At 43.8% G+C, this 16588-nt stretch overlaps 1 protein-coding gene across 2 annotated transcripts; it reads left to right on the forward strand.

Annotated features, from left to right (window-relative positions):
* Nucleotides 1–10274: 10274 nt before the first annotated feature.
* LOC115117518 (uncharacterized) lies at nucleotides 10275–14286 on the forward strand. 2 transcript variants are annotated; one of them, XM_065003082.1, is made up of 7 exons: nucleotides 10275–10656; nucleotides 11326–11442; nucleotides 11561–11682; nucleotides 11844–11994; nucleotides 12176–12294; nucleotides 12395–14140; nucleotides 14228–14286. In XM_065003082.1, the coding sequence occupies exons 1-6, from the start codon at nucleotides 10341–10343 to the stop codon at nucleotides 14132–14134; spliced, it is 2565 nt and encodes an 854-aa protein (XP_064859154.1). In that variant the 5' UTR covers nucleotides 10275–10340; the 3' UTR covers nucleotides 14135–14140; nucleotides 14228–14286. The 2 variants fall into 2 exon arrangements, with proteins under 2 accessions (XP_064859154.1, XP_064859158.1); XM_065003086.1 differs by lacking the exon at nucleotides 14228–14286 and having other exon boundaries at nucleotides 12459–13774.
* The last annotated feature ends 2302 nt before the right edge of the window (nucleotides 14287–16588 follow it).

Consider the following 16588-nt stretch of genomic DNA (forward strand, 5'->3'; position numbering starts at 1 on the left):
GCACTGTGATAGTCTCAGAGGTCCGTTAAAAGCGCAGAGAGCATCATGAAGAACAAGGAACACACCAGGCAGGTCCGAGATACTGCTGTGAAGAAGTTTAAAGCCGGATTTGGATACAAAAAGATATCCCAAGCTTTAAACATCCCAAGGAGCACTGTGCAAGCGTTAATATTGAAATGGAAGGAGTATCAGACCACTGCAAATCTACCAAGACCTGGCCGTCCCTCTAAACTTTCAGCTCATACAAGGAGAAGACTGATCAGAGATGCAGCCAAGAGGCCCATGATCACTCTGGATGAACTGCAGAGATCTACAGCTGAGGTGGGAGACTCTGTCCATAGGACAACAATCAGTCGTATATTGCACAAATCTGGCCTTTATGGAAGAGTGGCAAGAAAGCCATTTCTTAAAGATATCCATAGAAAGTGTCGTTTAAAGTTTGCCACAAGCCACCTGGGAGACACACCAAACATGTGGAAGAAGGTGCTCTGGTCAGATGAAACCAAAATTGAACTTTTTGGCAACAATGCAAAACGTTATGTTTGGCGTAAAAGCAACACAGCTCATCACCCTGAACACACCATCCCCACTGTCAAACATGGTGGTGGCAACATCATGGTTTGGGCCTGCTTTTCTTCAGCAGGGACAGGGAAGATGGTTAAAATTGATGGGAAGATGGATGGAGCCAAATACAGGACCATTCTGGAAGAAAACCTAATGGAGTCTGCAAAAGACCTGAGACTGGGATGGAGATTTGTCTTCGAGAATCTGTGGAAAGAACTGAAAACTGCTGTTCACAAATGCTCTCCATCCAACCTCACTGAGCTCGAGCTGTTTTGCAAGGAGGAATGGGAAAAAATGTCAGTCTCTCGATGTGCAAAACTGATAGAGACATACCCCAAGCGACTTACAGCTGTAATCGCAGCAAAAGGTGGCGCTACAAAGTATTAACTTAATTTTTTAAGTTTGAAGTATCCAATAAATGTCGTTCCACTTCATGATTGTGTCCCACTTGTTGTTGATTCTTCACAAAAAAATACAGTTTTATATCTTTATGTTTGAAGCCTGAAATGTGGCAAAAGGTCGCAAAGTTCAAGGGGGCCGAATACTTTCGCACGGCACTGTATATAAACAACTTTTGGAAAGCTTATATTCTGAGCTAGCCATTAAAAAAATATAGTCCACAGATGTAAATATATATAAACAACCTTTTAACTGGAACAGAATATGGAAAAATATGACCTTGGCATCCCGTAATCTGAACCATCAGTTTATACTTAATATTACACCAAGGAAACATTTTACGATGAAATTGCCAACTGTTCACTGTGTCCCCTAAATCCGGTACGGATCCGGTGCATCCGTTTCTGCGTTTCGCCTTCCAATGGGTGACGTACGAGTATGTGACGATGCTATTTGGGTTCGCCCTGGCACCTCACACCTTTTCCAAATGTGTGGAGGCGGCAAATGAACCGCTGAGTCGTCAGTGGATAAGGGTCTTGGCCCACCTAGATGACCTACTGGTTCTCACCCCATCAGTAGAGCTGGCGATAACACACGACACAGACGGTGATTCAGCTCACGATTCTGGGGTTTGCTGTGAATTTGGAAAAGAGCACACCTTGGCCCAGTCATCGGATTGTCTACCTGGGATTGCAGCTAGATACTGTGACTATGAAGGCTCAAATTTCGTATCCTCGGCAGGCTGCCCTGTTGCTAGCCCTACGAAGGTTTCTTCCGAATAACATAATGACGAGCGCATTCGGTCATGACACTCTTGGGTCTCATGTCGTCTGCCAACTCCGTGGTTCCGATGGGACTTCTGCACATGCACAAAACACAGCGATGGTTCGCCCAACTACGACCAGACCCAGTGCGGCATTGTCGTCAGTTGTTGGTGATTCCCCTTTCACTCAGAGCAGACCTGAACTATTGGAGGGACCCGTGCGTTCTGACGCAAGGGGTCCCAATAGGCAGAGTGTCCTCCTACACTCCAGTATTTACAGACGCTTGTCTGACTAGATGGGGAAGGACATGTCAGACTTGGGCGATCGGAGTTGTGTAGCCTCCCTCGGGACGTCACATCAACCTACTAGAGTTGGAGACAGTTCTACTGGTTCTGACCCACTTCGCGCCTACCCTGCAGGGTCACGATGTTCTGGTCTGGTCGGAAACAACCGAACCACAGTAGCCTACATAAATTGCCAAGGAGGAGTCAGGTCTCCTGCAGTCCACCGGCTGGCAGAGGAATTGTGGCTGTGGGCTACCAAGCACCTTAGTTCATTGAGTGCAGCACACATTCCAGGCTATCAGAACGTCGGAGCAGACCTCATATCTCGAGGGGGTCCCCGAGATGACGAATGTCATCTGGACCCTTACATTGTTCTCCAAATATGGGAATGGTTCGGGAGAGCCGAGGTGGACCTTTTCACATTACGCATGGACTGGCAATGCGAGTCTGGTTCTCTCTTCAAGCCCAGGACGAACCGCCACTAGGGCGGGAGGAAAAGATGAAGGGCCATTGGATATGGTTTCGATTAGACCCACTCTTTTCTATTGAGACTGACTGACTGATATTCAGTACAGTAGAGAATATGTGTTTTTTGACACGCCCACCAGTGTATCACTGAGTTGGGGCGTAAGGAAATAGTTATGTAACTATTAGACCGGTCATTGAATATTGATGGGATATTGAGGTATCATCTATCTGCTAGGCCCATGTTCTGTCTATCTGCCCACAAATCATTGGCTTGGCCTCTAGATTGAGTGTGGCGGATTTACTGAGAAATCAGTATGACCATGGTTCAGTCTGTACTCAGCATAGCTGATGGGAAGACTTGAACTAAGTGGAAAAAATGCAGGACCTATGGACTAGTTTCCTTCAGGTCTGCTTTTTACTGTTAGCCACTCTACGTGACATGACTCCTCACTGAGGGATCAGAACAGTAGAGGTCATGTATTCTAACCTGCCCACAAGTCTATGACTATGTTTGGGCGGAAGGATGAAGGAAATAGTTTCTGTAACTAGTATTACAATGCTATGAGACCAATCATTGAATATTGACAGGATATTGAGGCATCATCTATCTGCTGGTTCAGATTAGTATGGCTCATATTCTCTTTATCTGCCCACTAGCCATTGACTATGTCTCTGAACTGAGTGGGGTGGATTGTACTGAGGACACAGTATATTGTGACACAGTGTGCCATGGCTGGGCTGACATTTTCACTTGGTAGGAAGTGTTAGGCTTGGCAGGGAGTACATTTTGGAGAGTTGCACTCCGCCTTAAACCACTAGGAGCAGAGCTCCCCTATGGGGCGGAGCTCCACGATATAGAACGATAATTACCGGAGTTGTAGCTAGTTCTTTGAGTGATGCGAAGCCCCATAGGACTTAAAGCCCTGCCAATCCCCAGTCCGGCTGAAGATATTTTTGGGGGAGACTAATTGAGGGGAAGCGTCCATTGGCTACAGGTGTGTGCATCATTTTCTATCAGGTTAGTTGCTGCTTTGGCAGCAGGGTGAACCACTAGGAACAGAGCTCCCCTATGGGGCTCCACTCATGAAACTGGAGTTACAACTCCGGTAACTATCGTTACGTAATCGGATGGAAGCCCTAGTGATGGCTATTTAACAGTCTGATGACCTTGAGATAGAAGCTGTTTTTCAGTCTCTCGCTCCCAGCTTTGATACACCTGTACTGACCTCGCCTTCTCGATGATAGCGGGGTAAATAGGCTATGGCTTGGGTGGTTAATATCCTTGATGATGTTTTTGGCCTTCCCGTGACATCGGGTGCTGTAGGTGTCCTGGAGGGCAGGTAGTTTGCCCCGGTGATGCGTTGGGCAGACCACACCACCCTCTGGAGAGCCCTGCAGTTGTGGGCGGTGCTGTTTCCGTACCAGGTGGTGATACAGCCCAACAGGATGCTCTCAATTATGCACCTCTAAAAGTTTGTGAGGGTTTTGTGAGGGTTTAAGGGGCCAAGACAAATTTCTTCAACCTCCTGTTTCCTGAAGTCCATGATCAGCTCCTTTGTTTGTTGACGTTGAGTGAGAGGTTATTTTTCCTGGCACCACTCTCCCAGGGTCAGCCCCTAAGCTCACCACAATACAACAGCCAGGGACAGACATCCTTCTGCCCACCGGCAGGACGCAGGTGGCAGGAAACAAGATGACCAGTATAGAGGACTTAGCTAGGGCATTGATTGGCACATCATATGGCAGTGAAGAGTGTATGGATGGCAGTGAACCTGGAGACGTGTATATAATAGAAGGTAAACAAGAGACCAAGCCACCTGCCAGCACACTTAATTTCTGTGCCTGGAAAAGAGGAGAATAAAGCAGGGGAACTTGATGTGCACTCCTCCGCCCCAACTTCTCCCCCACTCCCTCCTTTGCCCCAAAAAAAGACCCAATAAAGTGTCAGCACAGCAGAACCAGTTGGCTCACAAATGTGAGAGGATGTACGTTCACAAGCCAAGATCACACTTATAGCAAGATCTAGAATAGATTTGTATCCCGTAGGTAACAGATCTAGAATAGATTGTCTCCCATAGGTAACGAAGACAGTGGACTCAAACTTGAACCTGAGTATTCTACTGTAGAGATCTCTGAACAAATGGAGCTAACTGTGAACTCGACACTTGCTATTTTTATTTATCCAAACTCATTCACAGCTTCCACCAATCTCCTAAACCCACAATTACAGAGGCCACTGCCGAAGAAGGGCTCAGAGCACTGGAGGAGAATGAGGAAGACCTTTTTGTGATTGACTCAATGGTTCCTTTAAGAAGCAACATACGTGCAAAACAGTCCCACTCCTCCTCCTTGTCATCTGCCATTGTGACAGAACAGTTTCAAACAGGTAACTGAGAGTAAAGCAGTTAACAACACAATCTTATTTTGTTTTATTATAATTGTTCACAAAACATCTAAGCATTTCCTCTTCCATGTGCTTGCTCTTTTTTCTTCAGACAGGGAACAAACTCAATCCAGTCCTGACATACAAACAACTGAGTCGTTGGCAGCATCGTCCCCTGACGTGAACAAAACAATCGATCAACACGTAAAAAAATGGTAAAAAAACATTTTTGTAGTGCTTAGTGTCTATTAATATATCTTAGTGTAACGATGCTTAGGCCTACTGTATCATTAACTGAGAGAATAATTTCACACTCTCTTGCTCTCTCTGACTCTGTCAGACAAGGGTAAGCTCTGGCCTGCGCTCCCTGTCCGCTATGGTGTGTTTGGCACCATAACACATCAGAACCTGAATGGAGGCCCCTGTGTGCTGGGCCTGGGCCCCTGGGTGGAGCTCATGCCAAACAACTGCGTTGGGCAGCATCACTCGAAAGCAGCTCCATATGCCGTGTCTATGATGACCCCCCCTCCACCACCACAGACAGTCTGAGAAACCATGTCATCATAAGGGTGGAGGAGGACCCACTGCCAGCAGCATCTCTCCCCTACTGTGGCAGTGAGCATCCTCTCCTTCATAGAGTTCGACATGTGTCCTCTGTCACAATCAACCTCCGCATCGACAACGTGCTCCACCGTGACCATGGACACCTGCTAGGGGTGGGCAGCCACTTCACAGCCCCACCCCCTTCTTCCTGGACACACCAAGCTGGAGCTGACCTCTCAATGCAGGACAGTGAGATCACAACCATCTCTCACACCTCTGGTGGCTATGGCTGGATGCTGCAACTCCTGACAATTTCAGAGCCAAGGAGCAACTACAGCCAAAGCCAGAGGCTCATTCAGTCATTGCAGGCTTCTGATCAGATCCTTCAGCCATCTCCAACCCCTGAGCACCAAGAGGAGGAAGTTCCAATGATGTACACATGTCTATGGTTCCAGACAAGGTGAATGAGCCAGGGGGTCACTCAGGAGGGTCCAGTATGGGCAGCAGTGACTTTTTTTATTTTTTTATTTAACTAGGCAAGTCTTTTAAGAACAAATTTGTATTTACAATGATGGCCTACCAAGGAGAAGTGGGTTAACTGCCTTGTTCAGGGGCAGCCTTTCAGTTACTGGCCCAACACTCTAACCACTAGGCTATCTGCCGCCCCATAAACGCTACAGACCTATAAGCTGACATCTTCACCTCATCACCTCAGCCAATGCCCATGTCACTTCATATCAGTACTTCCAATCCACACTGTTGACAAGGGAACTGCTCCACACAAGTTCTCCACTTGTTTGCTTTGAATAAAGTCATAATATGCTATGTTAGAATCCCCATGGGACAACTAGTGTGGTAGATGATTGGCGATTGGCTAGGTTATTTGAAAGATACAAAAATATTCTGTATTCTTTTTGAGATATTTTTGTTATATACACTGACTTTACTTCAACAATTCTCTCTTCATTATTGTGGAAGGACCACCAGAGGGCAGGCTGGGCTCATGGATAGTAGCCCAACAAGGCATGGGAGACAAGGTAACCAGAGGCAATTAAGCACAGCTGACGGTACTAATGACATACTCTCCTTCCCCTATAAGAGAGAGAATGGAACCAGCAGAGAAGTGGGGGGGAAACGATCTCTGGAAGATGGCCACTGAGAGAGAGAGAGAGAGAGAGAGAGAGAGAGAGAGAGAGAGAGAGAGAGAGAGAGAGAGAGAGAGAGAGAGAGAGAGAGAGAGAGAGAGAGAGAGAGAGAGAGAGAGAGAGAGAGAGAGAGAGAGAGAGAGAGAGAGAGAGAGAGAGAGAGAGAGAGAGAGAGAGAGAGAGAGAGAGAGAGAGAGAGAGAGAGAGAGAGAGAGAGAGAGAGAGAGAGAGAGAGAGAGAGAGAGAGAGAGAGAGAGAGAGAGAGAGAGAGAGAGGCTATCCAGGAAGAACCACTAAGACGGTGACAATCCCGTGACTTTTGTTGTAGTTTAAAGATAAGCCTATTGTGTTCCTGTTTCATCTGGAGAAGAAGATGTATGTTGTTTCTTGGAAGATTTTCATTGATTATGTTGGAGTGTTTGTGTTGACCAAATGTCCTCAATAGAGAACTGTGTTCAATCAAGAAAACCTACTCCTGACTCATTTATTCCACCTTCCCGCTTTAGTGACGCCCAATTACTTGGTCTGCTCACATTGTTTTCATGAAATAGAAATACATGATCAAGATCAAATGTTTTTTTCCGGTATGGAGTAATGTTCATTGGGATGATTTTACAATTGTATTATTAATTTCAGTGGACAATATGACACAATGATGAACAAAACTAAGTTGACCATACAGTAGAGCAAAAAGTATTTAGTCAGGCACCAATTGTGCAAGTTCTCCCACTTAAAAAGATGAGGCCTGTAATTTTCATCATAGCTACACTTCAACTATGACAGACAAAATGAGAAAAAAAATCCAGAAAATCACATTGTAGGATTTTTAATGAATTTATTTGCAAATTATGGTGGAAAATAAGTATTTGGTCACCTACAAACAAGCAAGATTTCTGGCTCTCACAGACCTGTAACTTTAAGAGGCTCCTCTGTCCTCCACTCGTTACCTGTATTAATGGCACCTGTTTGAACTTGTTATCAGTATAAAAGACACCTGTCCACAACCTCAAACAGTCACACTCCAAACTCCACTATGGCCAAGACCAAAGAGCTGTCAAAGAACACCAGAAACAAAATTGTAGACCTGCACCAGGCTGGGAAGACTGAATCTGCAATAGGTAAGCAGCTTGGTTTGAAGAAATCAACTGTGGGAGCAATTATTAGGAAATGGAAGACATACAAGACCACTGATAATCTCCCTCAATCTGGGGCTCCACACAAGATCTCACCCCGTGGGGTCAAAATGATCACAAGAACGGTGAGCAAAAATCCCAGAACCACACGGGGGGACCTAGTGAATGACCTGCAGAGAGCTGGGACCAAAGTAACAAAGCCTACCATCAGTAACACACTACGCCGCCAGGGACTCAAATCCTGCAGTGCCAAACGTGTCCAGGCCCGTCTGAAGTTTGCTAGAGAGCATTTGGATGATCCAGAAGAAGATTGGGAGAATGTCATATGGTCAGATGAAACCAAAATATAACTTTTTGGTAAAAACTCAACTCGTTGTGTTTGGAGGACAAAGAATGCTGAGTTGCATCCAAAGAACACCATACCTACTGTGAAGCATGGGGGTGGAAACATCATGCTTTGGGGCAGTATTTCTGCAAAGGGACCAGGACGACTGATCCGTGTAAAGGAAAGAATGAATGAGGCCATGTATCGTGAGATTTTGAGTAAAAACCTCCTTCCATCAGCAAGGGCATTGAAGATGAAACGTGGCTGGGTCTTTCAGCATGACAATGATCCCAAACACACTGCCTGGGCAACGAAGGAGTGGCTTCGTAAGAAGCATTTCAAGGTCCTGGAGTGGCCTAGCCAGTCTCCAGATCTCAACCCCATAGAAAATCTTTGGAGAAGTTGAAAGTCCGTGTTGCCCAGCAACAGCCCCAAAACATCACTGCTCTAGAGGAGATCTGCATGGAGGAATGGGCCAAAATACCAGCAACAGTGTGTGAAAACCTTGTGAAGACTTACAGAAAACGTTTGACCTCTGTCATTGCCAACAAAGGGTATATAACAAAGTATTGAGATAAACTTTTGTTATTGACCAAATACTTATTTTCCACCATAATTTGCAAATAAATTCATTAAAAATCCTACAATGTGATTTTCTGGAATTTGTTTCTAATTTTGTCTGTCATAGTTGAAGTCTACCTATGAATAAAATTACAGGCCTCTCTCATATTTTTAAGTGGGAGAACTTGCACAATTGGTGGCTGACTAAATAATTTTTTGCCCCACTGTATATATCATGTTATGTTTCTGATTAAATAAATAAAACATTAAATCCTGCATCCTGAGTGTTATTGCAATTATTGTGGTTTATTATATAGGCTAGTTTATATCCCTGCTCTAATAAGAGCAGAGATTAACAGTTTGTACAGTCTATAACTGGAAAGATAGCCTACATAAAGAGGACACAATAACAATTATAGTTAAAAATCAAAAGTTGATGTGCCATACTAATTGATTAACTAGCCTCTGATTGATTTAAACCAGCTAACAGTGCTTCAGGAGGTTCTGTGAGTCGAGAACGATAGAGAAATGCACTGCGAACAGACATACTTTATCGTCAATAACTATTTGTTTAGCACTTTTGAAATGTATAGCGACAGAATTCAGAACACGGGCCATTCTTACAGTGTTCTCTCTGTAACATCAAGTTAGCAGCCTAGGATAAATAAAGGGTTCTTTAAAGCAGACAATGAAAGCTCTTAGAATATTAGCGGGCCTCCAAGTTAACAGTTGTTTTGAGCGAGGCACAAATCATGCTTCATTGACAGCATGGCAAATGTTGAATGTTTATCATTTTAAACTTGGAAAAGAGCCCCTTAATTCCAGGTTTGTGACCACACAGCCACTGTCACTGATTCCTTCCAAACCACTCATTGAATTTGCAATTTCCAACTTGTTGTGTAATGTCCAATGGCTGATGAGCACCAATACTTCTTATCTATAATTTCTCTTCATTATTTATCTTCATATGACAAGGATTAAAAAGGATTTGCCAGTAGATTGTCAACTTGATTCATGATGATGACTGCTTGCTAAGATTTTGAAAGTATGATGTTGACATGATCAGCTCAATTTAAGCTAATGTACATATAACATGATTTGACTTCATTTTATCTGTGGTCAATGACCTTGAGCCATCTTGGATGGGCACTTCTATGGCAGCAGCCGAAGGGCTCGAATTTTCAATGTCTCCTCTTACACTTCGCAGTGATGTCAAATAACATTTGATTTGATTTGAAGTCCCCATGAGTGGCAGAACTCTGAGGCAATCACGGCACAACGCTCTGTATTTTCTGCTGGCTTGCCCCACCACCACAGAAAGCACTGAGCTAGGCTGAAAACCTGCATTTTGGAGTTGCCTTTCTCAAGAAAACAAAGAGACCATATTTGTATGCGTCTTTATTAACTAAATGATATATTTTTTTAAATGTTTGCAAACTGTTATGTGACACGTATTAATGCCAAAATAACATTCAAAACAGGCAAGCCCTCCCAAAAAAATAATATGTGGGGCCCACCTGCCCTGAATGACGGGTCGCGACTGCTGTCATGTACAGTGGTGATGTTTGGCACCGGCACCTCAATTGGCCTGCATTTCTATCTGCAACTTAACCGGGAACGCTAATAAGCCGTGTAAAAAATGTCACCAGCCGAGCTAAATTCTGATTGGTCTTTCAATTAGGCAAGCCGTTTAAATTTGGGGCAACTTCTACCAGAGACCTCAGTGAACTCGCGTATACGCGTAATTGCACAGACTTTTGTGTGTATCACCATGCGAAAAACGATTAGAGATGTGATGTCGTGTAAACATCCTATATTGTATTTTACGGTGATGGCAACGATTAGCTCTGTGTTAACCCCTTGCTATGGCCAGATTCCAGACGCAAGCATTTCAATGCCAAAAGCCAAAATTCATCCGACGATTGTCCGATCCGGGAGGCTTGTAGTTGGGAATAAGTTGGTCCAACTGAGAAGGGTGGGTTTCGAAGTAACCAATGATGAATCCGCCGCTTCTGACCGCATCAAGACTCAAAACGGATCTCTTGCATTTGAGGCTGGTAATCGGGCTGGACAGCCTACATCACAAGGTAAGCCACCAGGCCTCCCTTTTTTCCCAGTTTGTAAATCATGTAGCGGTAACCTAATAGTGAAATGCTATATTGCTTCAACGCATCGTTGGTCAGTCTTTGCATCCACAGCTGAACTCTGACTTAGTGGATACATTGGTTTAGCCCAATTCTAGCTACAGATAGTAACACCAGCTAATGTGATTTAACCAACACATTTGACCATTTTATACTGGTAGTTACATGTGTGGCTATACAACACGTTCCTCTGTGTTAATGTTCTCAAATGTCTCCAGTTGCAGGGTGTCTGTTAGAATTTTAGGTTTCTGCAAAAAATGTATTTTTAATGAATCCAATGATGTGTACACCTCATCTTGTCTTCTCATTGATTGAAATGGGTATATGTCTTGACATGTGGTTCCACCCCAAAGTGTCTCAATTGGTGATTTGAAATGGGTAAGATGGCTGTGTTCACTGTTGGACTACTTCATGGACCACAACATTTAGTTTAAAAAGGCTGCGTTTTCTAAATTCAGATGGACCCCCTGCAACTGCCCAGACTTCAGACTGCTGTTTTGATGAATGGAGGACTAAAATGTTAGAGCCCTTTGTTTTGTATCCCAGATTGCCCCTTAAAGGTGGCACATGTTTGAGCCTTTGCAAATCCTGTTAATTCATTCCCTCTCCCAGAATGGCACAAGTTGGATGCTAAACTCCAGCACATGGGGCCATCAGTACAGTGTAGCAATGAAACAATGACTCTTCGGGTCAAAGGGGGAAGAGCTCCACATTTTCTGGTCGACGGCGGTAAGTAGAATGTGCCCACTAAGTAAGAAAAAATATGAAACACTGATGCTGCTTATGCATTTAAGTTGCGTAGTCCTATATGAGTTGGTTTAGCCTGAGGTATTTCTGTCTTGTGCAGGTGATGGGTCTCCTGTTCTTCCCCTGTCCCGAATGCCAACTCACTGTGGCTTCTCTGTGAAGCGGTCACGCAGGGATGTGTTCTTTGTCGCACCATACCAAGGCTGCCATGTCACTCAAGAGGTGATATTTCCTCCATGGAGGCTTTCCCTTACTAAAAAATGTTAAAATTAACTCTTGAATAATCTTGTACTGCTAAATGTTGATTTGAGCCTCTATTCACATGTTGGCTATTAAAGCACATTTACATGGGTTGCATCATGATACTGTTTTCCTTCATACAGGGGGGTAACTATGTTCTGCCACTCCGTCTGTGGGGGGCACCCATGACCATGTCTTGTCCTGTTGCACCACCCCCTCCTCCCTCTGTCTCCTGCTATTTATCTGGCATGGTGGTGAAGCTTTCCATGGCAGCGAATGCTCTTCAAGTCAAAGGTGGGTAATCCTTTGACATTGTTTCAGTGTACATGGTATATTTGGTCATATGAAATGTATTCATTTGAACCTATGGTGGATGAATGCTGATCCAAAAGGAATGAATTTCTATGAATGGTTGACAGTAGACTGGTGTATGCCTATAGCCTATTCTGTTGCTCACACTGAAATTGTTTTTCAGTGTCTGGTGTGTGGAAGCCACTTCTCGCAATCACCCAGCAATGTGGCTTAACTATTGAGCCATTCTTTGGAGGAGTGGTGATCACTGCACCATACACAGGACCCTGTGTGGCGTTGGAGGTAGTTCTTAATGTCATCTTGTGGTCATGAAAGTGATCAAATGGTCACTTTTTTGGGGGGGTTATTTCCTGACTTTTGTATACCTTTTTTTAAAATTCAGGATGATGAGCGTTTGCTTTTTATGCTCTCGGTTGCTGGGGAGCTCACCCTCTCCTGTCCTGCAGGCCTCCCTCAAACTGAACCTGTACGCCTCCCTCAAACTGAACCTGTTACGTCTGGATACCCTCTGTTCTACCAGTGGTCCCAGTACCATTTCTCTCCGTATCCCCCCCAACCACCCTCGTCCCCAACAGCAGCCACTACCATGTCTAAACAAACACGTTCCCCTAAACCTTCTAGCCAGGCCATGCATATGCCACGTAAAGGAGACCCCCAGGTCCCACAAATGTCTGACTTCAACACATTTTACCCGTACCGTTTTCCTCCGTATCCTCCTCAACCCTATTTCCCAACATCAGCCCCCACTACCTCACCTAAACACACACATTCCCCTCAACCTGTCCTGCATATGCCACCTAAAGGAGACCCCCAGGTCCCACAAACACCTGAATTCCACCCGTTTCACCCATACCATTTTCCTCCATATCCCCCTCAACAACACTATTTCCCAACATCAGCCCCCACTACCTCACCTAAACACACACAATCCCCTCAACCTGTCACCCAGGTCCTGCATATGCCACCTAAAGGAGACCCCCAGGTCCCACAAACACCTGAATTCCACCCGTTTCACCCATACCATTTTCCTCCATATCCCCCTCAACACTATTTCCCAACATCAGCCCCCACTACCTCACCTAAACACACACAATCCCCTCAACCTGTCACCCAGGTCCTGCATATGCCACCTAAAGGAGACCCCCAGGTCCCACAAACACCTGAATTCCACCCGTTTCACCCATACCATTTTCCTCCATATCCCCCTCAACAACACTATTTCCCAACATCAGCCCCCACTACCTCACCTAAACACACACAATCCCCTCAACCTGTCACCCAGGTCCTGCATATGCCACCTAAAGGAGACCCCCAGGTCCCACAAACCCCTGAATTCCACCCGTTTCACCCGTACCATTTTCCTCCGTATCCCCCTCAGCCCTATTTCCCAACATCAGCCCCCACTACCTCACCTAAACACACACAATCCCCTCAACCTGTTACCCAGGTCCTGCATATGCCACCTAAAGGACACCCCCAGGTCCCACAAACCCCTGAATTCCACCCGTTTCACCCGTACCATTTTCCTCCGTATCCCCCTCAGCCCTATTTCCCAACATCAGCCCCCACTACCTCACCTAAACACACAAATTCCCCTCAACCTGCCACCCAAGCCCTGCATATGCCACCTAAAGGATACCCCCAGGTCCCACAAATGCCTGACTTAAAAATGTTTTACCCGTACCATTTTACTACACATCTCCCTCAACCTTATTTCCCATCAGCCTCTACAACCACACCTAAACAAACAAACCAGGCCCTGCATATGCCACCTAAAGGATACCCTCAGGTCCCACTGAGTTACCAGTTCCCCCAATACAATTTCCCAGGGTTTTTCCCTCAACGCTCTGTCCCAAGAGCACCCCCCATAGCCAGCCAACTGGATAACCAGAATAACCCCCAGAAATATCATTACTCAGATTCCTCCTACCGTCAAAAGTCAGCCACTCCTTCAGTAACTGCTAGCACTATCCCTGGCACCACACCCCAGGCCCAATCCAAGCAGCCCTTCATGCAATATGACCAGTACCCGATGGTTCGCAGCTGGAATCCGTATGCTTCTGCTCTGTTCCCACCCCATTATGGAACGGTGCCGTATCATTATCAAGGGCCTAGGGAGTAACTTATGGTAAGGCATAATTATCACAAATGTAATTAAGTTTAAATATATAATGTACTATTTGCAATTGAAGTTTAATCACATTACTTTCAACAGGTGGAATCTACAGTTTCCAGCCATTACTTGTGAAGTGTAAAATAAATTCACTAAATGTACTGCTTGAGTTTGTTTTTACTTGACAGTTGGAACAGTGGTACTGCTGGCCAGGGAACTAGCAGGATAGACTAGCAGAATCCAGTAAGATCAGGGGTGGTGTAACCCCTTCTGGTCTTCAATGCAGGGCCGACATAAGTTCCTTACATTTTCCCTCCATCTTTTTGCGGCAATGCTGCAATTAGTTGGTTGTAATTTTGGGTAGAGCAGACATTTTCATATATTTATATAGCTTTATAAAAATAATTTAATATAAATATTTAGTATAACCACAATATTTGTATTAATATGTTCCTTTTTTTCAGGTGGATTCAATTTAAATTGCAACACACTTTCTATGGCTTGTTTTAAAAATAGTGATATATGGGAGAATTTCAGTTTCAAATAACTGAGTGTGAGGTTGTAATTTGAATAAAGGTTAAAAGGCCATTCTTAAACATGGGGTGAGAAATTCTTACTAATTTGCTGGAGAACCAGTTCGGCTTTAAGTGTAACTTTTGTATGACTGCATTTAGTGAGGTCTAATGCTTTAATATTTAATCATTTCTGCCCTCAATTCATATTCATGATATAAATAGGCCTGTTGAATTGTCTGGCTTGCCGTTCCAAATAAAATGTTTTTTCCTCATATAATTTAAATAACTGTTCACTGGGTGTAGGAAAGACCATAAGCAAATAGGTAAACTGGGATGACTAAGTTAATCAGGATGCTTTTCCACAAATAGACAGTTCCTTTCCATGGTAGCAAGATTCTCTATTTTTGCTAACTTTCTATGAAAATGCATTAGCGTGATATTTATTTCCGTGTGTGTGTGTATATATATATACTGCGTTTCTTCACATGACATCAGATCCTTTTATTGGTATACTACACAGTAATGTAAATGGTGTATTTTTTTTGTGATCCAATATGTAATATTTGCATTACAACCAGAGGATAGAAAAAGTATCTTGATCCTCTGAGGCTGTGGAGAGATCCAAATTGTGGATTTAAAAGAAAATGAATTATCAGTGTACAATGACATCTTTGTTTTTAAGCCCTGGTTTTTTAACCCCTTTATTGTTGGAACATTTCACATGGCCATAATAAATATGCCGATAGTGGACAACCTTGTTTTACTCCTTGACAGTTTTAAGACTGAAGTAGCCATTATTTACTATTGTACACCTATGTTTACTATACATGACTTCAACCCATTTTTATAAGAGATTCTCATTGTTCCAGATATTTATATACTTAATCAAAAGCCTTTTCAAACTCAGCTATGAATCTTAAGCCTGGTTTCCCAGATTTTTCATAGTGTTCGGTTGTTTCCAGTACTTATATTATCTCCAAGGTATTGTCCATGTAAAAAAATAAAAAACTGATTAGAATGAATAATATCCGACAATACCTTTCTAATTCTATGCACTATACATTTCACAGAACACAACTGTAAGGCCTTGTCTACCATTTACATAGGAGTGGTTAAAGCTAATTGAGCATGTGTAAAAAAAAAAAGTTTACCTAACTGGTATGCCATCCAGCCCTGGAGTTTTCCAGGACTTAAATAAATGTAATTGATGCAATTAATGCCGTTAACTAGGCAAGTCAGTTAAAAAACAATCTTATTTACAAAAAGCCTGTACCGATGCTGGGCCAATTGCGCACCGCCCTATGGGACTCCCAATCACGGCTGGATGTGATGCAGCCTGGATTCGAACCAGGTACTGCAGTGACGCCTCTTGCACAGTGATGCAGTATCTTAGACCGATGTGCCACTCCTCTGTAATTTGGCCTTCTAGGGGCAGCAGGTGGTTAGAGCGTTGGACTAGTAACCGAAAGGTTGCATGATCGAATCGTCGAGCTGACAAGATAAAAATCTGGCGTTAACCCGCTGTTCCTAGGCCGTCATTGAAAATAAGAATTTGTTCTTAACTGACTTGCCTAGTAAAAAAAAAAGTATTTCTGTATAGCTATTAAATTATACATTAATAGAAAAAATTAGCTGTGATTAAATGAACAAAACCCTCACCCACATGGAAAGTCAGTAAGTGTAAGTCCTTGTATATGCCAATTATCTCATGGTCTGACTGCATTCTGTCCCCTATCATTCTGTCCCCCTTGTTTTGCTTTTGGTGCCACAGAGAATGACAGAAAGTAATCAAGATGACTAGCTTGATTAAGCCTCCGCCATGTATATCTCACTTGGTCAGGATATTTAAGCCTCCATATATCCACTAGTTCCTATATATACACTGCTCAAAAAAATAAAGGGAACACAAACAACACAATGTAACTCCAAGTCAATCACACTTCTGTGA

This window comes from Oncorhynchus nerka, linkage group LG2 (assembly GCF_034236695.1).
Source record: "Oncorhynchus nerka isolate Pitt River linkage group LG2, Oner_Uvic_2.0, whole genome shotgun sequence".
Taxonomy (NCBI): Eukaryota; Metazoa; Chordata; class Actinopteri; order Salmoniformes; family Salmonidae; genus Oncorhynchus; species Oncorhynchus nerka.

Bases quoted from the DNA above. Each gene is read 5' to 3' on its own strand.
- LOC115117518 (XM_065003082.1), top strand. From the start codon at position 10,341: ATGCGAAAAACGATTAGAGATGTGATGTCGTGTAAACATCCTATATTG. The intron at 11,683-11,843 runs GTGATATTTCCT...TCCTTCATACAG, and splicing joins GCTGCCATGTCACTCAAGAG to GGGGGTAACTATGTTCTGCC. The intron at 11,995-12,175 runs GTGGGTAATCCT...ATTGTTTTTCAG, and splicing joins GAATGCTCTTCAAGTCAAAG to TGTCTGGTGTGTGGAAGCCA.